Source organism: Mya arenaria, chromosome 7 (assembly GCF_026914265.1).
Source record: "Mya arenaria isolate MELC-2E11 chromosome 7, ASM2691426v1".
Classification (NCBI taxonomy): domain Eukaryota; kingdom Metazoa; phylum Mollusca; class Bivalvia; order Myida; family Myidae; genus Mya; species Mya arenaria.
Window position 1 is genome coordinate 692,910 of NC_069128.1, and position 27,351 is coordinate 720,260.

The 27,351-nt window shown below is 33.7% G+C and overlaps 1 protein-coding gene across 2 annotated transcripts; it reads right to left on the reverse strand.

The window, feature by feature from the left end:
• Positions 1-2,952: 2,952 nt before the first annotated feature.
• LOC128240631 (putative ankyrin repeat protein RF_0381) lies at positions 2,953-26,856 on the reverse strand. 2 transcript variants are annotated; one of them, XM_052957338.1, is made up of 23 exons: positions 26,798-26,856; positions 26,218-26,270; positions 25,253-25,342; positions 24,610-24,708; positions 23,052-23,153; positions 22,263-22,331; positions 20,339-20,368; positions 19,512-19,598; positions 18,937-19,020; positions 18,076-18,165; positions 17,397-17,540; positions 16,446-16,541; positions 15,632-15,742; positions 14,578-14,646; positions 12,741-12,830; positions 11,750-11,830; positions 11,390-11,500; positions 10,274-10,378; positions 9,542-9,649; positions 8,905-9,015; positions 8,234-8,338; positions 6,694-6,810; positions 2,953-4,098 (listed from the first exon to the last, which is right to left on the reverse strand). In XM_052957338.1, exons 2-23 carry the CDS (start codon positions 26,245-26,247, stop codon positions 3,853-3,855), a joined length of 2,175 nt encoding a protein of 724 aa, XP_052813298.1. In that variant the 5' UTR covers positions 26,248-26,270; positions 26,798-26,856; the 3' UTR covers positions 2,953-3,852. The 2 variants fall into 2 exon arrangements, with proteins under 2 accessions (XP_052813298.1, XP_052813300.1); XM_052957340.1 differs by lacking the exon at positions 20,339-20,368.
• Between the last annotated feature and the right edge of the window lie 495 nt (positions 26,857-27,351).

Sequence of the window (27,351 nt, forward strand, 5' to 3'; positions counted from 1 at the left end):
GCACAAAAAAGCCCTTTAAGAGCCGAACAAACACATGTATAACTCTTATTAAGACTATGCAGTGTCATAACGACCACATGGTGGCACAAAAAAGCCCTTTAAGAGCCGAACAAACACATGTATAACTCTTATTAAGACTATGCAGTGTCATAACGACCACATGGTGGCACATAAACGCCCTTTACAGCCGAACAAACACATGTATAACTCTTATTAAGACTATGCGGTGTCATAACGACCACATGGTGGCACAAAAAATCCCTTTAAGAGCCGAACAAACACATGTATAACTCTTATTAAGACTATGCAGTGTCATAACGACCACATGGTGGCACATAAACGCCCTTTACAGCCGAACAAACACATGTATAACTCTTATTAAGACTATGTGGTGTCATAACGACCACATGGTGGCACAAAATAGCCCTTTAAGAGCCGAACAAACACATGTATAACTCTTATTAAGACTATGCGGTGTCATAACGACCACATGGTGGCACAAAAAAGCCCTTTAAGAGCCAAACAAACACATGTATAACTCTTATTAAGACTATGCGGTGTCATAACGACCACATGGTGGCACAAAAAGACCTTTAAGAGCCGAACAAACACATGTATAACTCTTATTAAGACTATGCGGTGTCATAACGACCACATGGTGGCACAAAAAAGCCCTTTAAGAGCCGAACAAACACATGCATAACTCTTATTAAGACTATGCGGTGTCATAACGACCACATGGTGGCACAAAAAAAACCTTTAAGAGCCGAACAAACACATGTATAACTCTTATTAAGACTATGCAGTGTCATAACGACCACATGGTGGCACAAAATAGCCCTTTAAGAGCCGAACAAACACATGTATAACTCTTATTAAGACTATGCAGTGTCATAACGACCACATGGTGGCACATAACCGCCCTTTACAGCCGAACAAACACATGTATAACTCTTATTAAGACTATGCGGTGTCATAACGACCACATGGTGGCACAAAAAAAGCCCTTTAAGAGCCAAACAAACACATGTATAACTCTTATTAAGACTATGCGGTGTCATAACGACCACATGGTGGCACAAAAAGCCCTTTAAGAGCCGAACAAACACATGTATAACTCTTATTAAGACTATGCGGTGTCATAACGACCACATGGTGGCACAAAAAAGCCCTTTAAGAGCCAAACAAACACATGTATAACTCTTATTAAGACTATGCGGTGTCATAACGACCACATGGTGGCACAAAAAAGCCCTTTACAGCCGAACAAACACCTTTTAACAGGCATTATTTTGGAATAGTTTGATCAATTAATGTTTTCTAGGTAGCCTTTCAAGTGTGTCTATTATAAATATTTACAAGAACTGGCATGCAAACTCCTAGTATTTTTTCTTAGCAAAATTCATATTTTCCACTTCAACGGTTTACATTTAGCAGTTAAAATGACAAAGATACCAAATTCGTGCTCTTCAGGTCAATTTATATACATGTTTTACAGAACTGACCAGCTTAACAAATAGTGATATTGTGTTTATATACAGCCAAAACACCACTATTTACCAAATTGAGGGCCTTATGGACCAATGGCGCAACTAAAAAACAGGGAAAAAACTCGCGATTACTACTAGTGTTTTCAAATGTGAGACGGCTATATGATGCAAAGAAACATTGTTATTCTCCTTTTCATTTTAGTATCTGTTTTTAAGGCAAAATTGTCGATACTTTTGTTTTAATTTAGTAGACATGATTGATTTGCCAAACATTAGTAATGTTTAGAGTTACTAGATTAAATGTAAAACATCACAAGTGTATTTAGCACTTTACAATGCTTGCGTTATTGATACATATTAAGAAAGATCATTTGGAGATCCCAAAAATCGTAAGTCAGTATGTTGTTGCTGCCCTTGATTTAAGTCACATTACGAATTTTGATGCAATGGCTGAATAGGTTGTAGTATGAATAGTTTTTATCATAATTCAAATGAGGATAAACATTAGCTTAACATTAAAAGAAGTACTGAATTAATACTGAAATGAGCAGGGATGATATGATTTGATTTATAAAATATTTAACTAAGGGAGCACCATGTCATCAGAAACACGTAAAAGATTTTAAAAAAATAGGTATCCCCCCTGACCCGAATGGCAGCCAATAAGTCATTTGATTTCACAGTAAATGTCTCCGAGACAATCTAAGTAGATATGCTGAATAATATTCTCCTTCTTAATGTTCATAAAGGTCTTCTCTTGCCATAGTATATCTAAATTTCGGCTTAATGTACCTGAAATGAATCAGATTTTTTTTTTTTAAATAAACCACCTCCTCACCTCGCGACCCGGTTTCGATTCCCGGCTTGGGGACAAGTGGGTTTTCTCCGGGTTCTCCCGTTTCCCCCACAACACAAGACCATACTCTCGCGTAAAATCGTGCCAACGAGAGTGATAAATATAATTTTGTAATAACTTGTTTCATAATCGTTGTAAAATAATATGTTTAAACTAATTGCAATCCAAAAGTATGTCTCTACATGAGCTTGATATACACCAAGTTTTAACCCCTTATAAATAAACATCATTTGTTAATAAAGTTATTGATAAAAAACAGGTTTTTCTTAGTAACACTGACCTTGACCCAAACAACTATAAATGCATTCCAAAGGTAGTCAGATGTGAGCTGCTTTACGCCATTTGTTATCACTAAACACTATTTCAAGTTATTGAGCAGTATTTTTTCTATCCATTATCAGCTAACTTGACCCCAATGACTCACAATACAACCCAAAGGTATGTTCTCACATGAGCTTCCTTTAAACCAGTTTTCAATCTCAGATGCTAACTGTGACTTTCAAAGAATACTAACTTTCTAAATAGCATGTGTTTTTCCCTTAGGCCATTTGACCAAACTGGTAGAATTTCGGACTTTAAAAATTGAAAGTCAATGCTGGTAATTAAGCCATTTATTTTCCCAAAACCATTAAGCACATACATATATATAATTGATTACATATGTATAGCACCAATAACAAAACTATAATGTATGTAAGAACAGAAATAGATAGCTTGTAAATACTGCTTTGACAATACAAATCAAAATTTAATTATAATATACTAAAAACAAACAAAATATTATTTTGTGGATAAAAGGTTCAAATATAATAGTATTAATCAAAATTTGTCAAGGAATCTATGCCCCAATAACATTCCTTTTAAAAAAAGTTTGCAAGAAATTAACAATTAAAATTAAATTAAAAAGGGGGGGGGCGTTTTTTATATATGATTATTTCATTTGTAATATTTATATCTGAAGGCCCGAAATCTCACGACCAGGCAATATAGTGTTATGTGATTATAATAACATTCGTTGTCAATGATATAATACCTTTTACAAATGAACATTTATACAATCATTTATAATATAACAGTCTTTCAATCAATAACGAATGTCAAAAACATACATAGTATTAAAAAAGTAAAATCAAGGCAAACAATTCATCCATATATCTTTATATATTATGAATGTAAAACACAGAAAATGCTTATTCAGTTCATATCACGACTGAAAAATGATACACAATAAAGAAAATAAAGTCTTGTTCTGAATTTGACATATTCATTCTTTTAAGGAACTTGCACATCTTCAATATATTCCTTATGAATGTAAATTACTTGGGACCTTAAAACATGTTATTTTAACAGAAAACCTTCCTATCGACACATTTCAACAACAAGACCAATGATCTTTGTCATATAACTGTAAACATATATATATAACCTAGCATAAAAAATATCACAGCATTCATGAATTACCAAGAATCTAACAAAACTAGCACTACAAATCTACAATCTTCTACATCATACAACAGACTGGGTCACAAACACACATGACTTGGGACGCTGATATTCCTGTGGATCAACCGCAAAGTGTTTCTTAATGGCTCTCTTTGGTAGAAGCGGAGTGTGGTTGCGGAGTTTATCCAGCTGTCGTCGTTGCTTGTCCCTTAAACACTCAGATAGATCGTGAAAACCAAGATGCGCAGCCCTCTCGGCAGGTGTATAGTATTTTATTTCCGTATTTCCTTCTGCATCTTCCTTTTCATACTGCAGGTAAAAAAGATTTTAAATTTAAGGACAATGATAGAATTAACTAATAAGTAAACCTCCTTGTTTGCATGCAGTTGTCCTTACAAAACTTTCATTGTGTCGTAAGGTTTGAAGATTATCATTTATGACAAGAGAAAAGCTAAGTTTGGGAACTAATAGGATCATTTTATAAATATGTTTGTTTCTGTCCTTCTGAAGTCAATGCTGCAAACTTTAGAACCAAAAACTTCTTCTAAATTCCATATGGCAGAAATCAGCAATGTTTGAATAGAGAAAACACAATTAAACTTTCCAAGGCTATATACTATACACGGTAAGTAATGGTTACAAGTACCAATCATGAATTATTCAAATTATGAACAAAGGTGAAGCAGAAATTGTATTATTATGCCCCCTTTTGAAAAAAGTGGGGTATATTGTTTTGCACATGTCGGTCGGTCGGTCTGTCTGTCTGTCTGTCGGTCGGTCGGTCGGAATACCAAATGGTTTCCGATCAATAACTTGAGAACGCTTTGACCGAGGGACCTCATACTTGGTATGTGTATTGGTCATCACCAGCAGATGAACCCTATTGATTTTGAGGTCAGTGGGTCAAAGGTCAAGGTCAGTGTGACCTTTACATGAAAAACGGTTTCCGATCAATAACTTGAGAACGCTTTGACCCAGGAACCTCATACTTGGTAGGTGTATTGGTCATGACCAGCAGATGAACCCTATTGATTTTGAGGTCAGTGGGTCAAAGGTCAAGGTCAGTGTGACCTTAACATGAAAAACGGTTTCCGATCAATAACTTGAGAACGCTTTGACCCAGGGACCTCATACTAGGTAGGCTTATTGGTCATGACCAGCAGATGAACCCTATTGATTTTGAGGTCAGTGGGTCAAAGGTCAAGGTCAGTGTGACCTTTACATGAAAAACGGTTTCCGATCAATAACTTGAGAACGCTTTGACCCAGGAACCTCATACTTGGTAGGTGTATTGGTCATGACCAGCAGATGAACCCTATTGATTTTGAGGTCAAAGGTCAAGGTCAGTGTGACCTTAACATGAAAAACGGTTTCCGATCAATAACTTGAGAACGCTTTGACCCAGGGACCTCATACTAGGTAGGCTTATTGGTCATGACCAGCAGATGAACCCTATTGATTTTGAGGTCAGTGGGTCAAAGGTCAAGGTCAGTGTGACCTTTACATGAAAAACGGTTTCCGATCAATAACTTGAGAACGCTTTGACCCAGGGACCTCATACTTGGTAGGTGTATTGGTCATGACCAGCAGATGAACCCTATTGATTTTGAGGTCAGTGGGTCAAAGGTCAAGGTCAGTGTGACCTTAACATGAAAAACGGTTTCCGATCAATAACTTGAGAACGCTTTGACCCAGGGACCTCATACTAGGTAGGCTTATTGGTCATGACCAGCAGATGAACCCTATTGATTTTGAGGTCAGTGGGTCAAAGGTCAAGGTCAGTGTGACTGTAAGCTGAAAAAAGGTTTTCTGATTGTCCATATTTTTTTAATGCATGCACAGATGATTGGGATTGATGTATAAATGTTTGTATAGAAATGATTTTCTTTTATGTTACTATTTTAGTTGGGCATTTATTTGCCTTCTTAAGTTATCATAAGTAAAGTGCATCTTATGCAATTTTGGAGAAAATTTGCCTCAAGCTCCTCTATCCACTAAGTGCCATGTTTGTTTCAAACTAAGATAGATGATCATCAAGGATATATTTTCTTCAGTAAAGTTTTAAAGTAAGAGTATTGTTCTGATATTTGTCTTATATAGTAGACAGTAGAAATTTATATGTCACTAAATGCATGAGTTGAAGTATCAGTTTTCAGTGAACATCTAGTTTCAATCAAAAGTTGGAGTCCATACAAAAAGGCCCAGTACCAGAAAGGCCCGGTCAAAAGAAGGCCTGGTCCAGATAGGCCCACTTTGATATAAAAAAACAAGTAGCAAGTAGCTTTTCACATAAATATATATATATATATACCTATATTTTGTTCGAGTGGGTTGGAAATTGATAGGATTATAGCGGTGTGTGTCTTAAATGAGTTGATAATGGCAATAATTATAATGTCCCATTACTGGTGATGTTTTGTCTTCGATGTTGCACTTTTAGAGATGTCACAGACCTTTAAACCATATATAGGTCTGTGATTTTGTGAGTGGGGAGAAGTGTGATAAAGACATATTGATAGTAATCATGTTTTACATCTTTTATTTCTCTCATTACTAAACACATTAATGTAAAAAAGTATGATCAATGGCTGGCTTTTATAGGTTTATGGAAAGAGCATGATTGTGTCAAAGACAGTTATTAGAAATGGCCCTTTCTGTACTGGGCCTTTTTGGAACTTGGCCTTAAGGACCCGCTTTGCAAAGGGTATTGTGTGTTGTTATTGTTTTGCAACATAGCGTGTACGACAACATTCAATAACCAACTACCTGTATAATTAAATCTCGTAATTTATCCCCACGCTTTTATTGCAAGGTGAGCGCTCTGCTCCTACTGGTTCTTGTTCTGATATGATGATTAATGAATAAACTAAACAATGAAAACTTGTTCCAATATGGTATAAATACCTTTTCATGCCTACAAAGATCAGCTCCAATGTTTGCTAAGAAGTAAGCAATGTCCAGTTTCCCGTAATCTGTAGCCAGAAATATCAGGTCTCGATAAGTTGGCATCAACGGAGAAAGCTGGAAACCAAGGTAAAGCATAATTCACATATCTGCAAGTTTCGAATCAAAGATAAAAAAAAAGCTAGTGTAATAACTATCCAAAAATTATGTCTTTACAGCATTGAAATAGTGTTGAAAATGGCTGCATTATATAGCAACATTTTATGAATTCTGCGCTGTGAATTGGCACATAAGTATTTATGATATAAATAAAATCTCACATATGTTATCATTCAACATGAAATTTATTAAACTCATTTACTTAAACTGCAAACAACTAGCCAAGGCTTGTTTTTAAATCAATTAAAGAAAACCGGTTTAATAAATTCCGTATTAAATGACCACTCATGTGAGATAACATTCACATACATTTGCAGTTTGTCGTGTATTTGTCATTGTTATAATGTAATTTGTAGTAAGTACATTACTGCTAACCAATAGAGTTTATAAACTCAAAAGATTTTAAAGAAAGCTCAAAAATGTCTCACATCACAGCATTTTTGGCTAATGGTTGATTTTTTGAAAAAATCAGTTGGCCTGTTATTTCAGTTTATTTATTAAGTGTAAAAATGAACACTCTGCATTCTCATACACCAGAGTGATGATGCTATTGGTACCACAGATAGATTTATCATTATCAAACCTCTGATGAATGAAAATGGAATTCTGACTTTGTGCCAAAACATCAAGTGATTCTTTCAAAAACTAGAGTGTAGAAGAGCGAAAGCCAAAGTTTGTATGTTTTTTCAGATGAACATAGGGCATAACTCTACAATGTGATATCTGCTTGTTAGAGTTTATGACAATCTGCCTGCCCCATTGGCTGCACTACTGCTAGTCCCTGCCATGACACCAAAATGACTTAAATTGTGTTTAAATGGCATGAGATGAGATAGTGACAGGAATTCACAGTCAAATCCCGGTATTAAAAAAGTTGAAGAGACAGAGTGAGGTGCAATGAAGTCCAGGAGTGATTACATTGCTCTTCGTAAATAGGCCCCTTATTTTTAACGGGCTAAATGTAAAGCATTGATACATGGGTCACAACTTTCCTGGGTTTAAACCAGTACAGAGTACACCATTTTCCCCGGCACAAACCTTAAAATGCCAAATGCCAAGCGCTAGGCAAGAGAGCTACTGGTACCGTATTTAAAAGTCTTTAGGTATATTGCAGGCAGAGGTTGGAACGTGTGACCTTCCCAATACCTCAACCACTAAGAGAGCTACTGGTGCCTTATTTTCAAGTCTTTTAGTATAACGCAGATGGGGATTTGGACCTTCCCCACACTTCAACCACTAAGCTACTATGTTCAAGTTTTTTACAATGACATTGCCCTCCCTACCTCTTCCACTGCCGCTGACATCACCGCTATGAAAATGCATCGCTTTTTTTCTTCCAAAAACGAAAGTAAAAATCATTGATCTCCTAAGTTCAGCTTACCACTTTGTGCAGGGCAACGACTGGGAACCTGTATGTTCTTAGGAAGTCCTTAAACTCGGGCAGACCTTTTCTCTTGGCTCGAATAAGCGTCCTCAACTCTTCATACTAAAAGTGAGAATGAAGCAAACAAATTTGTCAAGGTCAAAGTGGCTAACGGGAAATAAAGATATGCTGGGTACATAAAAAAACATTTATGCACTCCAATAAAGCTTCTAAAAGTTTAATCAAGAGAAAATTTATTAACAAGCATGCAACCAATGTCAATAATTTTAGTTTAACATTGCCTTAAGATCACATATATTAGATTACCATTAAAAGCGTTATTTGAAAATTCAAACTAGTTGTGTTCTACAAGACCAGTATCTAAACATCTTGAATAACTTTGTGCAGATGTTCAAAAACTGTCGTATGCTAAATGTGAAAATGTAAAAGAAAAACCAATAAATAGAAAAGTTAATTTTTATAAAAAGAAAAACACATTTTCTAAACAAATAACATAAAAATATGATTAAATTCTCATCATTAACTTTTACCAATTTCCTTCTCAAATGTATTATATAATATATATATATTTTTTACACCTTTTCAAATTCTCCTTTCGAATAAACACCTGTTCGAAGGACCGCAGTTTTACTTTCCTTGAAAAAAATCTTAAAAACATTGTAAGGTACCTTATCTACGCAGACTAGTTCCTTGGCCAGTCCATATATGGCCTGTCTTTCTCTTTCAATCACATGCTCCCCACCTTCTCTCTGTGCAAACTCTTCACCTGTTTGACCTCTCTGTTAAAACATAGAGAATTAATGTGAATCACGATTACATAAAACTCATACAACTGAATGAAGCACAGCATTAGCCTGATGTCATCTGTTTTGTAAAGAGTATTGACCTCAAATCCCCTGACCATGAATTTCATTTTTCAGTCTTTTTATCATATGAAATTATATCATATAAATGATGACAATTTTTTTTGTCAGCAGGTGCATTCTTGTTCCCATATTAAATATAGTTAAATGGTTTCGCAATACAAATATTAACAACAATAACCATTAGGATGCCTTCTCATGAACTTAATTTATTGATATTGTTGTCAATGGAAGAGAGTGGTCTTGTGGCTAAGGTACAGCATTTCACCCAAGAGGGCATGGGTTCCATTCCCACAAGTGGTTCTTTCTCATTGCCTCTCAGTAAGGACAGCAGTTCTGGTTTCTACCTAGGAAATGGACCCAAGAGTGACTCATATCAGCTGGGTTCACAATCAAGCTAAAATAAATGAGTATAAACCAATGAAATATAACAATATTTTACCACATCCTTAATGCTCGTATCTGCTCCCGCCTCTATCAAGTCATCGCGGATCTTCTGACCTAGTTCCCCTGTCAAACAGCAGGCAAAGTGGTACGCCGTCCTGTTACACTGGAAAATATCAGTAAAAGATGTACGTTTTGTTTTTTATACAGTCAATTTGTGACTGTATTTAATGATGGCTCCCATTAGTCAACATTTACATTTGGTTGTCTGATATGCGCAGTGGTTGGTACACGCCTTCTCACCAAAGTGGTAGTTGTTTGTCAACAGGTAAGCAATTGAGGGCCATAATCTTACCCTTAGAAAAGCCTGATTTTTGTGTCAAGGTGTATAAGATATAATATTAGGTTTTTCCAAGAGTAAAACAAGGGGTGAATGCCAAAAGGTTCAAAGTGACATTAAATAAAGAAAGAAGATATAACGTTTTCGCTTTCACCCCTCGATTAGTTCTCCATTAAGGCCCTATTTTGATCAGCTATCCTCGAACCACTGTCGTTTTATACATAACTCTTTACTAAAGTACCTTCAGTACCGATATTGTATCATATACCAATTCCTCATCATTGACCTTTTAATTCAAAGTAACAAAGTTGTTTGAAAGCACTGGTAATCCAAACACTTATTTAGCAAAATATTTAAAGTATAAAACCAAAACATTTGTATTAGACCACAAAAGTAGAATTTCTCAATTTTATTGTTTTCACAGATAATTATTTGAAGACCCATTCTTACGCAGTCTTGGGCATCAATGTTGACCTCGTAAGGCAGATAAATCAACAAGTCCACCACATCTTGTCTTCCATATATCACTGCTTGGATTAGAGGCGTTCTCCTTGCCTGGAAGACCAAAAAAGTATGAATGATAACAACAGCACTGCTAGTGAATGCCTGCTTGTGTGTTTTATTCTGCTGATAAGGGGCTTAACTCTACAAATATTCAAGCAAGATTGATAGGCCTTAATATACATATCTGGCAACATTTGTAAATTACATACATAATTTTTCAAGTCATGGCAAAGGTTTAATTTTTGTATGCCGCAAATGAGAGCTAAAAATGGAACTAGCTTTTCTTTTGAGATGAAAAACACTGTAATATGTATATATGTTATTATGTATATATGTTGCAAGAAAATGTTTTGTACGAAGCAAATGAGACTGCATTTTTCCAAATCACACATTTTTATTTTCAGAGGATATTCATTCCTCACCAGGAGGCAATGGGATGGGTTTAAATTCTGGAGCATTTTCACCCCCGTCAATGGGGAAAATTGCATGTCAGACAAACTGTATTCTGTCTCTTATTTAAGGAATCAATTATTTACAGACAAATCATGCAATTCATTACTAATATCTACACCAATAGTTTATTATTTATTTCAAGAATTGTTAAAAAAAATACTTCATTTCATTAAGGAAAATCTTACAGTAATTCTTTTTCACCCGTTCTTGTAAATAGAATGACGTGACCGTTACAGGTAACAGTTTATCATATTACACCACAATATCGCAAGTAAAAAATTATTCACTTCAAATCACATTAAAATGTAAAATTGAAATGCTAATGCTCAAAACACATTTAACAGATCATAAATTATTACTTTCTTAAATGCTGATTTAGTTTTTGTGGCCTGCTGGCACAATACAAACAATAACAAGATAGACATTATTCAATTTACATTTATATCAATATGCGATGATTCGCGATCCGAACATATCCGAAGATGATGCATTCATCAGAAAGTATTCGCAATTGGTGAAAGTCAGTTCATTTAAGGAATGGAAGAGGTGTAAATATTGACAGACAATTGAAAGTGTATTATCTCTCTACATAACTAAACCTTTGCATACCTTATTTCTGTAGCATACAATAAGATCTGGGGAGGGGGAATAATCCAAGATTCTTTGAACTTCCTCGACAGAGCAGGTCTGGATGGCTTTATGGAGCTGTGCCACTTCATCCTGATAGAAAAGCAACAAAAACTCTGTTAAAAATTGAATGCTGTATTGCTTGGGTAGATCAAAGCATACATTCTTTTGATCAGTGCCATTTTTTTAAGTCAAAGCTTCAGATATAGTAAAACAATGAATGCAATCAAGTCATTTGAACAGTATGACTTGGTATTAATGATGTCACACGATTCATCAACATCACATTTATATTACCTGAAACATGTTTGTTTCTCAGAGAATAAACAGAAAATAAATTACCTGAAACCTCGGCAGCCATTGGATAAACTGGAGGACATCATCTGTTTTATTTCCAGAGGCATAGATGAAAGTGTCTCGATACTGAAAAAAACAAGACCATCATTAGAAATAATCTATACTTTCTGAGAGGGAATCATTTAGATTAATATTTTTTAAACTAACAGATACAAAATTATGCAAGAAAGAAGATGGTATTGGTCTTTCATCAAAAGAGGAAATATAAATCAGACGAAAATGGCCTTTGACCCCTAATTATGACCTTGACCTAGAAGGCAGTCAGGTAGAACATGTACTTTGTTTGTCAGCTTTAAGTTGTAAACCATTCAGTCAAGTTATCTTGAAACCTTCTTTCAGTTGAAAATTTTTAAATGAACAAGATGACCTTTGACACATAAGTGTGACCTTGACCTTGAAGACAGGAAGCTTGACAGTTTTACTCTTTCACACAGCTTGATGTTGTGAACAATCTCTACTATTTAAGTTATTTAGAAATCCATGGATTTAGGAGTTATGACGCAGACAAGAAAATGACTACAAATGGCCATCTCGCCTTTAGCACCTAAAAGTAACCCTTACATAAACAGTAAATAACTGGAACCTTTGCTCAGCACGCTGACTTAATATGGTAACACTTTTTCAAAAGTGTTTTGATATCTTTCTATCGGTTGAGGGGTTATGCAGTGGACACAAAAATAGTCAGTTCACACAGGGCTGGGACATAATCTTAATGACACCATTTCCGAAATGATGTTCATTCGCATTTGGCTCACTTTATAAATATTTACAATAAACAGTCTTTTTATATTCTTTTTACTTTTATAATAAAAGAAAATAATGATTGTTTTAGTGAAACACTGCAATAAAATTCACCTTGTGACTACACCAACTTCAAAATATAGCCTTTGCTCATGTGGTAAAAATTTATTGCAATCTAACACTGAAACAAACAATAATCCTCTTTATCCTAGATCTGCACACTGTTAGTTCTTACATTGTGAGTAATCATGAGGCTGTCGTATCCATCTACGGCCATCTGGGTAAGAGAATCACAATCTGAGTCTCGAATAATCTTTACATAGAACTGAAACATACATAATATGAAATTTTGGTATTGTGTGTGTAATCATGAGGCTTTCATATCCATCTATGGCCATCTGGGTAAGAGAATCACAATCCGAGTCTCAAATTATCTTCACATAGAACTGAAATATAATAAGATATGCTGGTAATATAGGAATATAAGGAAACACAACCAGTGTGTTCAAATATTATCCCTTCTGAATATGTTTACTCTAGGGATGCAAACAAATATTCGAATATTTGAATATTCGATAAAACGTTTGGTATTTGAATGTCAAAATCGGTATTCGAATATTCGAAAAAAAAATCAATAAAGAGAATAAAACAGATTTTGCCAACACAGATGTTGTTTATAAAGTATGTTTGTCTTGTTTTTACAACTATTGGCCCCTAATGCCAGAGGTGTAAATGTGATGACTAGACACCCGTCATGTGTCATTAAGGGACATATCGCCGGGTACTATAAAAAGTCCCCCTACCTTTACAATAACTAGCTAGGGATCTGCTTTACCACCAATGTGTTGTTTTGGCTGCAAATACTGTGCAACATAGCGCAAAATCGAGGTGATGATATGAATGCCTTGTGCAACAATAATATTGTTGCATATATGTGATTTAAACTGTTTTCATGTTTTGATACAATTTTCGTGCTTTGAAATGGATATTAGGATATATTTCCTCTATTGTTGTACAATAGCTGAGTCCAATCCACTTATGTTTTTGTTTTACTATTTTGCTAGAACTGAATTGGTGGTTTCCATAGTTATATTCAGTCAGTTTAGAGGTCAATCTCTGAACGAGGCTGATCATTCTATGGAAAGACCCTCAATTGGTGCAAAACACTGTATGACTAGGAATCCATCTAATTTCACATTGTTTACAAAAGGCAGCGAATTTGAATTATTAGATTCGTTGTTTGTCTGCTTATAATGTATTGCCTATTTCTTCCTGAAAATGGAAAATTTCATTTGGGGAAAATCAGTATCCGCCCCGCGTACTGGCCACGACAAAATAGGGTTAAAATGCCCCGCCTATTACTTTAGCGAATAATAATAGTAGTTTACTACATCTTCTAAAATACATATTTTGGTAATCGAATATTCGATCGAAAGAATTACCGAATATTCGAATATCAATTTTGCCATTCGTTTGCATCCCTAGTTTTCTCATATAATTATTTAATTCATAAGGGTTTCATTTTGTTTGGGAGTAGCAGGAAACTGCTGAAAGGCAGGGATTAAGCTGATGTTTCAAAGGGGTAGCATTAAGGTTGCCAGGTGTGTCAACAACAATTGCTAAGTTTTTTACCCAGCTTCTGGGTAATTTTTAAACCCCAACACATACAGATATGTCAGTTAAAACAAATTTAATATGTACAACAGAATATGCATGCCGTCATTCTGCTGAAATACACGATAAACGCTCAGGTGGATTTAACAGTCTAAAACAAGCCCGCAAAATTAAGTTACAGCTTTTTTCCTCAAATTCAGAAGACTAAACAAATAGGAGTTATAATCTTTATAATGTTAAATAAAGATTGATACAAAGAAAGGATTTACAGCACTATTTTCAGTAACCTCTTGAAATGTTCTATTTAGGAAAGCTTCATTTCAAAAACAAATGAGTTATTATTTAATATGGAATTCTTAATTATTCAATATGGAATTCTTAATGAATACATTTAAACCTTTCAAACCAATCACAAATCTCTGAATGAGATTATTTAAATTAAAAAGAACACATTCTACCTTGTCAATGAGTTCCACAACATCTCTCCTCCTGGCAAACCTGGCTATATCCCGGGGATTGCAACCAGTCTGAAGGTATAATACTCATTAAATATGGATTGCAACCAGTCTGAAGGTATAATACTCATTAAATATGGATTGCAACCAGTCTGAAGGTATAATACTCATTAAATATGGATTGCAACCAGTCTGAAGGTATAATACTCATTAAATATGGATTGCAACCAGTCTAAAGGTATAATACTCATTAAATATGGATTGCAACCATTCTGAAGGTATAATACTCATTTAATTGGATTGCAACCAGTCTGAAGGTATAATACTCATTAAATATGGATTGCAACCAGTTTGAAGAGCAAATTACACCAATTTGAAAGTGCCTACTCATTGTTAAATGCCGTATTTTATTTAAATAACCACATGCCACATGGCAGTGAATCAAAGCATGGTTATACCATCTCAGATCAATGGCTATCTTCCATAGTTATAGGTTTTGAAGCTGAATGGTTTATGATTTCAAATACATGCTGGATCTACTTGATCTACATTTTATTGTAAACATTTTAACCACACTGTTTGTCCACAGTGGTTACATTCAACCATTTTCTTTTTTAAAGAGAAACATTACTTTTTTCTACTGTGGTTTAATGTTAAGTGGTGTCTGACCTCGAGGTATAATACTCCTTAAATATGGAAAGCAACCAGATGAATGTGAATATTGTGCATTGCAAGACAAAAGTGTTAAGAACATTTGCTATCAGAAACATCTGCACCTTTGATTGACATGTACTGGAAAGCTTCTAGGTTTTGTTTCCATGTTTGTCTTTATCCAGAGCATAAATAACTCCTGCAACCTTGAATCTCTACAACAGAGTATTTCTCTTAATGTAAAGGACACTTACATAGTCCCTCTCCGTTTTATTGGCCCCCTTGTTAAGCATGTACTGGAAAACTCCACATTTGTCTATATCCAGTAATTAACTAATCCCTGTTTGTAACCTTGCTACTTTATAATAATTTGTTTCTGCATTTCTTGTTATGTTAAGATACTTACACAGTCCCTCTCAGTTATATCCGCGCCCTTGCTGAGCATGTACTGGAAAACTTCTAGAGGCATATCACCATTCACTTTGTCAAGGGCGTACATAAATCCTGTTCTTCCACGCTATGAAAAGTAAAGAAATTGATTAACACACATCATTATACATGCACCATATCATTTTGTCATTATCAGCTGTAGGGCATGTTTCAATATTAGCATAAAATTGTCAATAATTTAGAAAAAAATAGAATATCACAAATCAAATATGTCATCTCCTGGGATCACCTGAAAATGTTCTAGAAATGGTCACCATGACCTTGACCCCAAAGTCAAAATGGGCCTACTGCCTATGACCTGTGCATACCAAGTTTGAAGACTACACTAACTTATTCAAAGTTATCGACCGAAACTAAAGGTGACGCCAGTGACAACAACGCTAGACAAAGTAATACCTTATGTATCAGCCATGATTCGCTGGTGACATTAAAGGCAAAGAACTATTACTACAGAAACCAAATCAAAAGTAAACGCATTGTTATAGCTGTTCTGCAAAGTTAAACGCTTCCAAATTGGTAAGTAAATAAACACATACTTTTTACCATTTTTCCTTAACCTTTTTATGAATAAAAAAAAGAATAAAAATCTATATAAGGACATAAATATTTTTGATTTTTTTTCTTGTCCCTGTAGTTTTTATTGTATAATTAAGATTTAATAAAGAAACAATGACCAAGCGCTTACATATTGGTGTTGCCAATGACACTTAGCATATGGCTAACCTTAACAATATGAAGCATTTAAAAGATGGAAATTAATCTCAACACACCTCATCTTTGAGTGTAAAGTCAGCTCCTGATTTCAGCACATGCCACATGATGTCGTGTGGGATGTCCTTGTGCAGCACTTCAAAGTACAGTGGGCCCTGTGAATGGATGTTACAGATTTTATGTAACTATAATTCAATATTGAATTTTATTTTATTAAGGGTCAAGTCTGCTGCTGATTTCAAGCCACATAATGTCATGGAGTGAAGGAGTTGAAATTACATAGGGCCCTGAAAAAAGACAGTAAAGATTATATTATGATTATACAAATCAATATCAGAATAAAATACGTAAGGATGGAGTTTGCGAATGTATATTCTTGTGTAGGATTTCGAAAAACAATTGGCAGCCTGTTTAAAGAGTCAAGATTTTTTTTAGAATTATAAAATAACTTGGAGCATCCTCTTTGCATACTGGCACCCACTCCTCACCGCAACAGGTTTTATTCAGGTGATTTTCCTTACCGCAACGCATGTGAGTTTGATAGTAGTCATCAAGGCAGACAGGTAGTTTCCTCTGGGTTCTCCGTTTACCCCCCACAACATAACATTACACCCATGCTAAACATTGTGCCAACAAGTGTGATAAATATTATATTGTATTAACTTGTTCCTCAATAGATGTCAATTAAGTAAATTTTAACTAAAACTATCAAATATAATGAAAAATCCAATACATTCATGACAATAGTTCCATTCAAATATTGATAGATACTAACCCAGAAGTAGTTGTTGACTCTTACATACGGTACTCTATTCTAATATTGATAGATACTAACCAAGAGGTAGTTGTTGACTCTTACGTACGGTACTCTATTCTAATATTGATAGATACTAACCAAGAGGTAGTTGTTGACTCTTACGTACGGTACTCTATTCTAATATTGATAGATACTAACCAAGAGGTAGTTGTTGACTCTTACACGGTCCATTCAAATATTGATAGATACTAACCCAGAAGTAGTTATTGACTCTCACGCTAGTGTTGACATCTGCTCCGCTAGCGTTGATGTCAGCACCTGCGTCACACAACATTTTCACGAACTTGTAGTCCTTAAACTTGATAGCATATTGCAGAATGTGCTTTTTTACTGAGATCTGAAATACAATGTATAATAGTTTGCATTTTAAATATAAGGGAATCCCATTGTTATGGTTTCACAATTGCTATCATTGCTTGAATGATCAAAAACGCAATATTAAAAAAATGTCCTGATAAAAAAGCTTTCCACAATTCTAGAGTGTATATACCACGTGGTAGTAAAACAACATAAGTAAACAGAATCTTGATGTGTATTTCAGACTTTTTTAGCTGGACAATATCAATTTGCACAAATTTCTTTTTCTTAAAGCTTTATTATGCAACAAAAACCAATGGAGGATAACTGCACTGAAATTAGGTGTACGTATGCACATTCTAACTAAAAACTATCCAGTATTTAAAGCGTGAGTATGCGGCAATAACTACATTTTTGCTTGCTCCTTGTTCTTGTTTGGGGCTAGCAAAAAGTTTTTATGTGGGCATTCTGTGCTTTGTTCTGTAGCATTAGTTATACATTTGGTAAGTGAAAAATACTTAAAAAATGTCAGCAATATCCGTCCTAAAATCACGTCAAATGTTAATCGTAAATACTTCATTCAGGAAGTTGACCCGGCATCTTGTTTTCTTCAGAGCCTGCCTCACTTTCTCGTGGTTTCCCTCAAACACCCCATATATCATGTCCTACAATATAACAAGTCAGTTTTTATCTAAAACAAACCTTTAACAGATTCATTGTTAGGCCCAAAATGGCTGAGTGGTATAGGTGTTTGATTAAAGGGGAGCGTTCTTCCGGCCTCTCAAATAGGACACCAGCCGATGAACCAGACTCGAGAGTGATTCAAATATCACCTTACATCTGTGTTCACCATTTCAAGATTCATAACTATTAAAATTCTCATTTTCCTTACACAAGGTTTTATATGCAATTTTAAAAGAATGCATGACCATCAAAGCAGGTAGCTTATAACTAATATTTTATTTATAATTTCAGAGTAGTTTTACAATTTATTTCAAAACTAACAGCTTCAATACTTAATTGATTTTGCAAGTATAAATTAGATTGTCATACAAATTCTGAAATTACATGACACCAAATATTCGTCGCTGAAAATAAATTGTATTCATTTTTCACTTTGACGCTGAGTTAAAAGAGCAAAAAGATGTCATTTCAAGATATTTTACACTAGTGCAATATAAGAAAATACATAACTGTTGTAATACACTCGCAACAAGCAACATCATTTAATAAAACTTAGTTCTTTGGCTTAGTCAAAGTAGCCAAAAAGTTATTGATCAGTCAATACTTATGTATAATAACTATCTACCAATCAAAGCATCTAAATGTGCCAACTAGCCTAAAGACCTGTAGGCAGCTTATCCAAGTTATATACAACTGGATGCTGAATTCAAAAGCAATTTTAAAACTATGTCCAAAATTGTCTGTGTTCTTACTGTGGTAGCTCTGTGTTCATCAATAATCACCACAATGTCATGATGCTTCTGACAGGCCGCAAACTGTCGCAGGGTCTGCTTTTGCTAAGAAGAACAATGGCACATACATTAAAGGCATGTTTAGATTAAAATGTTGGTCTATGCAAATAAACTTTTTAAAAAGCATTGAATATGTTTAACATAATCTATCTTGATTTCTTGATATTTTCAACTGTAAAGGATGACTTATGACAGTACCGGTAATCAACGTTTATAATACATTTTTATATTTTCTCCTTTCATTTTTTTTGTAACATCATGGAAAAAGATTGTTAAAAATTAAATCAGAACTTAAAATAATCAGGGGTCTGTTTCATTAAATGATCTTTAAACTTCAAAAAGTCTTAAATCACGGATGACAACAAGTTCATTTTTTTCATTTTCCAAAACTTATATTATTTTTAAAACTGGCTAATGTTCAAATGACACTCAAATATACAGCGAATAATGAAAATATGGCAATGAGCTCATTTCAATTTATGACTAAGATCTACCAAGATCTTTATTTAAAAGGGGCCCAGAGTCCTATTACTTACGTATCGACAATCAACCCTTATCCAGGATCGGAGAAGTTGCTTGATCTTTGGAATGTCATGGTCTATAACTGCTTGCCAAATACCAGGCTACAAAACAAGTTTGATGGAAATAAGTCAATTACACAAGGAACTTAAGCATTAAGATGGGTTCAAATTCAGCCAGAATGCTTATCATGCAGAGTATGGAATAGGACTGATAAGCCATTCTTGAGTTAAAGCTGATTTATAATATCTAATAAGTATAGACTTATTTCAGTCAAAATTAAGAAACAGAATGGTCACAACTGAAATATCTTTAATTTAATTTTACATCAGAATGATAGTCATTGTTAACATATATGATGTATGGTATAAGGAAAATAAAAGCATTCAAATTTATGCCACAAGAGCAACATAAAATAACAGTATCACTTAAGGGTCTATAAATAAAACCAATGCCAGCTGGCCACATAAATGTATTTTGTGAGTTTACTATGGTTAAAAACATTCAAAAATCATTTTTTTCACACAATGATATTTTCGACAAATTTTAAAATATTTTTACATAGGTTATCTAAATTTTAGCATTGAAACATTGAGGTTTATCAAACAAATCTTCACTTATAATTAAAACATTACTTTAAGTAAAAAACATTCTTTAATCAACACAAAAGTTTTATTACTAAGTAAGTTGTTAACAGCATAAATACAATTAAAAGAGCTGAAATATGTTAGATAAATAAATACAGACACCTTGTATTATCAAAGTCATTTCCGCAACAAAACTAAACGTAAATAGTTCATGCTTTCAAAGTCAAGCACACAATACAACAGCCACAGGTACTTACGCCACTAGTGAAATTAGGGCCAAATAATTTCTAATAAATCAAAACAAAAAATAATAACTAATTTGCAAGTTTTATAACATAAACAGTATTTATTGGTGGCAATGGCTTAGTGAAACGGGGAACAAGACTCTGGATCCTAAGATCCTAGGTCACCCATACCCCCCCCCCCCAAAGCACAAAGTATGTCCGATCAAATTTATAAAACATACCGAAAGACCAAAATTGCCATGTTATGTCTAAAATGAAACCAGAAATTTGTTTTGCCTTGAAAGCTCATGTAACTATCAGTATGTAACCAGAATTTCATTTTTCTATATAGATTAAAAACAAATAACCAGAGTTTCTTTGCCATGCTAGATAAAAATTGTAATCATAATTTATTTTTGCCATGACATAAAAGTAAAAAATGTAGCCAGAATTTCGTATTGCCCAGTAAAGTAAGTTAAAAATCGAAATTTCTATGTTAATAAATTGATTAAGATCTTTATGCCAATACCTCATATTATAGGTAAAACTTATTTATTTTTTTAAGAAGTTAAACAAATCCTCTAACATCTTTCACATACAATGTTCACCTGTTCACAAACTTTATTAAACTAAAAAACAAATCTTTCTGCGTTTCATGCATGGATATTTATCATTTACATATTGATTGAAAGAAAAAAAAACTTACCACTTATCAATAATGATTAATAAAGAATGATATTTTAGTAACATATTAATAATAATATATAATATAACGCAAATAGAAAAGATGTGTTAACCCTTTCGGCACCTTATGTAATTAAAAGAACACACATATATTGTTTAATGTCACAATACTGTGACATTGACAGTCTCCCAGGTCCCAGTTTCTCGAAACATCTTATGTACCTTATGTAATATTTAAATACACGGAAGTAAAATATTAATGATTAAGAATGGGATAAGTGAGTGAAGCAAACAAGCCCTTCTTAATCCTTAAGATATTACTTCAGGTCATCTCACTACAACCTCATTGGCTGACACATTGTAAACACCAAAAGTTGAAAGCTACCTATCCACAATTTCATTGACTGAAAATCTAGGTTGTATTCTAAAACAGGATTAAGATATGCTAATTTTTTTGTTTTGGTATAATTTTTGTTAAATTTACATTCTTAAGAGTTATTGGACTTTAAAAAGATATTATCTTTATGACAACCAATTTTCTAAACAGTTAAACCACGATTAAGTAAAATAGGGTGTAATGAAATAAGATACTTAAGCTTGTTTCAAGAAATTTCGGCCAGGCTGTTGTTTTTGTGTGACAATGGTAGCAAAAGGGTTAAATAATAAGTTTTTTTAATAATAAGTCATTTTAAAAAATTGGGATTTATTCTTTTTAGAATTCATGGGGTTGAGGCGATGCCCCCCAGCTGTCACATTTTTATGACATCAGCCCCGAAAGGGTTAAATACATAAATGATATACTGTAGAGAGTAGACCAATCCTAACCATACAATCTAACTAGGAACTAGTCTATTGCTACTATTTATAGTTTAACAATTTACCATAATGTGCTGGTGAATATGCAGGGGTAAAACAGTTTGAAAATTGAATAGTTACACATGTATCAGTGGCTGTTACGCCAAAAAATATACATGTTTGGTTTCTCAGGCAATGCCACATTCATTTTTTTACTCAACTCCATTTTATTACCTTAGTCTTAGAATCACCTTAGTTTTTATATTAAAAAAAAGAAAAGAAAGAATATCATGATCCTACCCATTTTCAAAAAATGTGCCTGTGAAACTAGAGACTAACTTTTCATGGCCTCATGGAGATAAATTTGACTGTTTTTTTTCTGTAGGTCTTATATAAAGTTTACACAAAATTTATGATATTATAATATCATACAATTATGAAATAACAATCATATGATTGATAAAAATGCAATACCTACCTTGTATTTTTGAAAGATCATGTGCCAGTAGCGGTTTTGTGTTCCAAGCATGTCGGCAGTCTTCCCATCCTGGAAAACAAGATACACAACTCTAGTTCAATATCATAAGCTGATAGTTTTTTCTGTATTTCTATTTTTTATGCCCAGGGGAGGGGGTGGGAGGGGGGGGGGGGGTGTGAGTGTTTGAGCAGTGATCTAATGGTGGCAGGTTTGAGTCTGTTGGAAGATACAACAAATTATACCAAAAGAAAAAAAGGGAACTCGGCTTTTAATAATTAAGATGTTTTGAAAAAAAGGAAATTTTCTTTCATGCTTTTCGATGAATTATGGGGTTTTATCAGTGAAATAACAACAGTGAAAATATCAATTTGATATTTTCACTGCAAAATAAGGATCGAAAATATCAACTCTCAGAACTACTTTTAAAATCCTTTGTAGTTACTTCCCCTTGATCAAAACAGAACACTTCACTTTGAAACAGAAAATGTTGGCAAATTTAAAGAAATGTTTTATGAATTTAAATAATCATGATAAACTTTATTAAATTTAGTAAAATTGGCTTAATGAAATAAGCTTCTTAAGATTGTTAAGCTTAAGAACTTTCAAGAAAATGGGGCCTATGGATTGGTCAGAGGTATCCCAATACCCAAAGATAAATGTCCCTCACAGAGAACAGTTTATATTCTTCTGTATTGAGGCTGGGATTAAACCTGTGACCTCATGGTTGAACTTGTTAATCAAGGGTCTTGCCACAAGATCACTGGACTAGGATTCAGCGACATTCCTAACCTTATTTTTGATGGCTGGATCAATACCACATGTCATCAAGTCAGACACATGACAACTGCCATCACGCTGTAGCGCAGTCACATGGAGAGCTGTGTTACCATGCTGAAAACAGAATGCGATATAATGCCTTCAATATTTTGATAAATAACTGCTTAAGTGGATATCATAATTGAAAGTTATTATTGTTTTAGAAATGAAATTTCGGAAATTTCCTTCAGGTCGTTCATCTTATTTATTACATATTGATATTTTTTGGTTGTTTTGATGTAGAATTTCCATTATAACCTTATTATACCAAATAAGGTCATTGGTGTTGTTGTTAACTTTTAAAAATTTCCACGTACAATCCTTACTTACATTTTATAGATGCTTTTAGATATATTTTAATGGTTAAACTGATAAATGTACATTTTACTATGTAATTAAATGCAACAATGTAAACAAGAGCACAGTGAAGGGAACACCAACTCTTGTGTGTTTTTCTTCACTCAAACAAGAGGAAAAAAACAACAAATACATATGTATGTGTATATTTAATGCAGTGAGTCAAAGAAAGAAGCTAATAGAAATTAACATTGACTGTGCTTATGTTAATCAATCATCTTGGAAAAAATCTGAATTTTAGAAAAAAATTACAAAGAAATTGTTTTAATGTGTTCCAAACTACATAAAGAAATTAACTTAATGCATGCCTTAAAAATTGTTTTAATGTGTTCCAAACTACATAAAGAAATTAACTTAATGCATGGCTTACAAATAAAAAGAGTAAGTTGCCTAGTTTTCAGGTATCAGACAGGAGTTGTTTTATTTAAGCACCAACAACAAGCCCAGCATCAAACCCACAAGCCCAACATTTTGCATTTAACTTACATATGCTTCAATAAACAATTTTTTAAGATTTTGAAATCATCCCAATCACACATCCAATTGAAATCATTCACTGGCATTTTGTTTATTACAAGTGCTTTACATGTTCTAAATATTACATATAATTTATCATAGGCAAATTTGTTAAGGTTCTTCGAAATGTTTTCTGCCACACAATTTTCAAAATGCTTTTCTTTGCCTTTTTAAATAGCGAGAGCCCTTTTGTGTGCACCACTAGTTTTGAGTTTTTGTATTCTGACAAGTTTATACAATTCGCAGCTAGAGACAAAATTATTTGCATTTAAGCAAACATGCAAAATAAAAAAAACATATGTATGATGATCAGTATTGGACAGCTACGGGCGTTCATTTGCCCATTCAAGAGAGTATTTACGAACTGGCCGTTTATATTTTCATGAATAAGGAATTATTCAGTATGGCTTAAAAAATTGGACTTGCCACCTGGGTGAACTTCTTTAAAATTTCCCTCACCTGATCAGAAAAGGTCGCCATTGGCGAGTGGGCGTGTGCTAAATTATATCCCTGAAGTTTCATTTGAATATCTTGAACTGTTTTTGAGTTATGGCTGAAGTTAAAGCTTTTGCATGAAGCTGCTGCTATCAAAGAACACAAAGGCTATCACAATATCTCCACTTTTTTCTTCTACAAAGTACACACAGCAATCTCTTACCCTGTTCTGTGCATTTACATCAATGTCGTGAGCAACCAGTGCATAAAATACACGAGGCTGGTACATCGTGCACACATAGTGGAGATATGTGTTCCCTTTCTGAAACAAAAATACACTATTAAACTATTTATACACTACTTATAGTTTATATCAATGCTTCATAGCATATTTGTAACAAAACAAGGATGTTTAAGTCTATTTCCCCTTAGGAGAAGCCAGTCAAAATCTTCCGATAACTTCATGAATGATAAGCAGACCAGTCAATTTCGAAAAGCCAAAGAGTCTGAACTCAAACCTACATCCACATAGAGAACAGTCCATTGTGAAAGGGATTGAGCGTCTGAAATTAAATGAAAACCTCTGGCAACCAGCAAATAATACTACACCACTGTCAATGTCAATTAACATCCTTAATTACTGCCTAGGCTCACAATATTTAGCTATGAAAATAACTAATATAAGACAAGATAAGGCAAGATTTGTTTGAAGTTGGCAAGGCAAGATACAAAAAAATAAAAGCTTGCAGAGCTTTCTTCAACAGACTTTGATTTATTCCTTACTTAAAATAACAAACATAGTTGTGTTGTTATCACAAATGAAATAATTTTATTACAAGATAATAATAATACTTTATTTTCTATACCCTGTCTTTAAAGAGAATGTTTTCTCCATCCTTTACTAAGCTGTTCACTTTATCCACATCACCAGCAGAAATGGCTTGTCCAATTGGCGTCTGAAAAATAAAATTTAAGAAAACTATGAAATTTTCAGGATTTCGAGCATGGCTTTACTCTCTGGCTAGTATACACTCCCTTGACGGTAGACCAGGTTGGGAGTCTTATGAGGGTAACCGCTATTTTCGATTAATCACAAGTTCGCCAAACTCATTATATTGTTTGATTCATCCAGTTGTTTTGGTGAAAGGATTATTATATACATTGAACAATGAAATCGGCATAATTATAGGATTTTATGGCAGAGTGTGAACAAATAAGGTAATTACATTTATTCAACATAATATCCTAATATTATGCCTATGTCATTGTTCTAGATTTTGACAAAATGACCTAGTTATTATAAAATGCTGATATCAATGTATACCATTAAACATTCATATTCCTATTAATTTACCAACAAAAAGAATTGCTTAATGCTAAAATTAAATTATGCACCATAATTCTTGATTACTAATATTTAATTGTTTACTTGTTTATTTAAATTTAATTCAGATATTTAAAAGAAAATTGATACAATATGAAAATAAGTTATTTGTCCAAAGCATACATTATTACATATACAATTAATACTAAATATATTATTTTATCTTATAAAAGTAAATATATATTCTTATTTCTACCATCAATTATAACTATTCCCTCTTTACAAACTGTCAAACAACCTTTTGTAATTTTACCGAAACCTCCGAGCCTTTCAGTTTATCAGTTTACCGAACTGGGGATTTACTGAAACTTCCGTAAAACCTTGTGAGACTACCCAAGCTTCTGAATTTTAATTAAAAAAAAAGTTGAATTCATTTAACCAAAACATTTTTTCAATTTAAAATGCTGTAAGTGTAATTTACAAATGAAAATTCCAAGGTGAACTTACAGCCGCCAAGTCCCACATCTGACCAGCCATGATCAGGCACTTTTTTCATCACTCTGAAATGGAATTATGTATGATTTTTTGTTGTTGTGGAAATCAGACAGTCAGGAAAATTCACTTGTGAGCCTTGGTGACCCATTTTACGAGCATAGCTAGTCCACCTAAATGGCCTACAAGAAGTCTGTTGACAATTTTTTTTTACTAAGGCAGACTTGTTCCAGGGATACATAAGAAATGTCAAAATAATATAATAAAAAAGTAGCCCTGATCGCTCATTATTGTAGCTACAACTTACAAGCATAGCTAAAAGAGGTGATTCTTTTTTTAATTATTAAAATGGTTAAAGTCACACATAACATAAAATATATGACAGTTCCTTACAGATGCTTCATTTCGTTTTAACGCATAAAACAAATAGTAAAAGAACGTATCCGAAAAATAACATCCGGAAAATATATCTCTTCATCGACTTCCAAATTTGACAACAGTCATTCATCAATGCTACTGTCAGTGATTACATGATCAAGAAAATTTTACAAAACATCAGAATGGTTCGAAAAAATAACGTTTTAGTACAACTTACAGCTCAAAACAATGAAATCATCTCCGAATTATCCCGTATCTATTGAAAACAGGTGATCTAGAAAAACATTAAGTTGTGAGAATTACCAAAAAGGTTAAAAGGCACTAGACTAATTAATGCATCAAATTTGCATCATTCTACAGTTTGATAGTTGAGAACAAAAACTCTCTATACGAAAATGCTTTTTTACAATTCAAAATGTCCAGTCCAGTCCATATCATTATCACTCTAAAAAGCATCAATGCTAGCGGTATAAAATGTAACCAGTGCTTACAGTAAAAAAAAAGCAAAAGAAGGCTACATGTAGTTACCGCCCAATGACTTTTATTATAATACATTTACATGTAGCACAATTCTAACATAATCATTGATTTTGATATTTACACTTGCTATTCCCAAGCGTATTGTCTATTGATGGCTGCTTAGGTTTTGGACCACAGACATGTTTCCGTTAAGACCATGTGTATTAATGAAAAGTCCCTGAAATGGACATAATATAACAGACCTTTAGGTAAATAGGTCTGTGATATCTAAATGAGTCTGCATTTTTGCTG

Excerpts from the sequence above, each read along its gene's own strand:
- LOC128240631 (XM_052957338.1), bottom strand. The coding sequence starts at position 26,247 with ATGGCTGGTCAGATGTGGGACTTGGCGGCT. Across the intron at positions 18,166-18,936 it reads ATGAACACAGAGCTACCACA|GACATGATATATGGGGTGTT; the intron begins GTAAGAACACAG and ends GTTATATTGTAG. Across the intron at positions 12,831-14,577 it reads TTGTGGAACTCATTGACAAG|TTCTATGTAAAGATTATTCG; the intron begins GTAGAATGTGTT and ends TGTATGTTTCAG.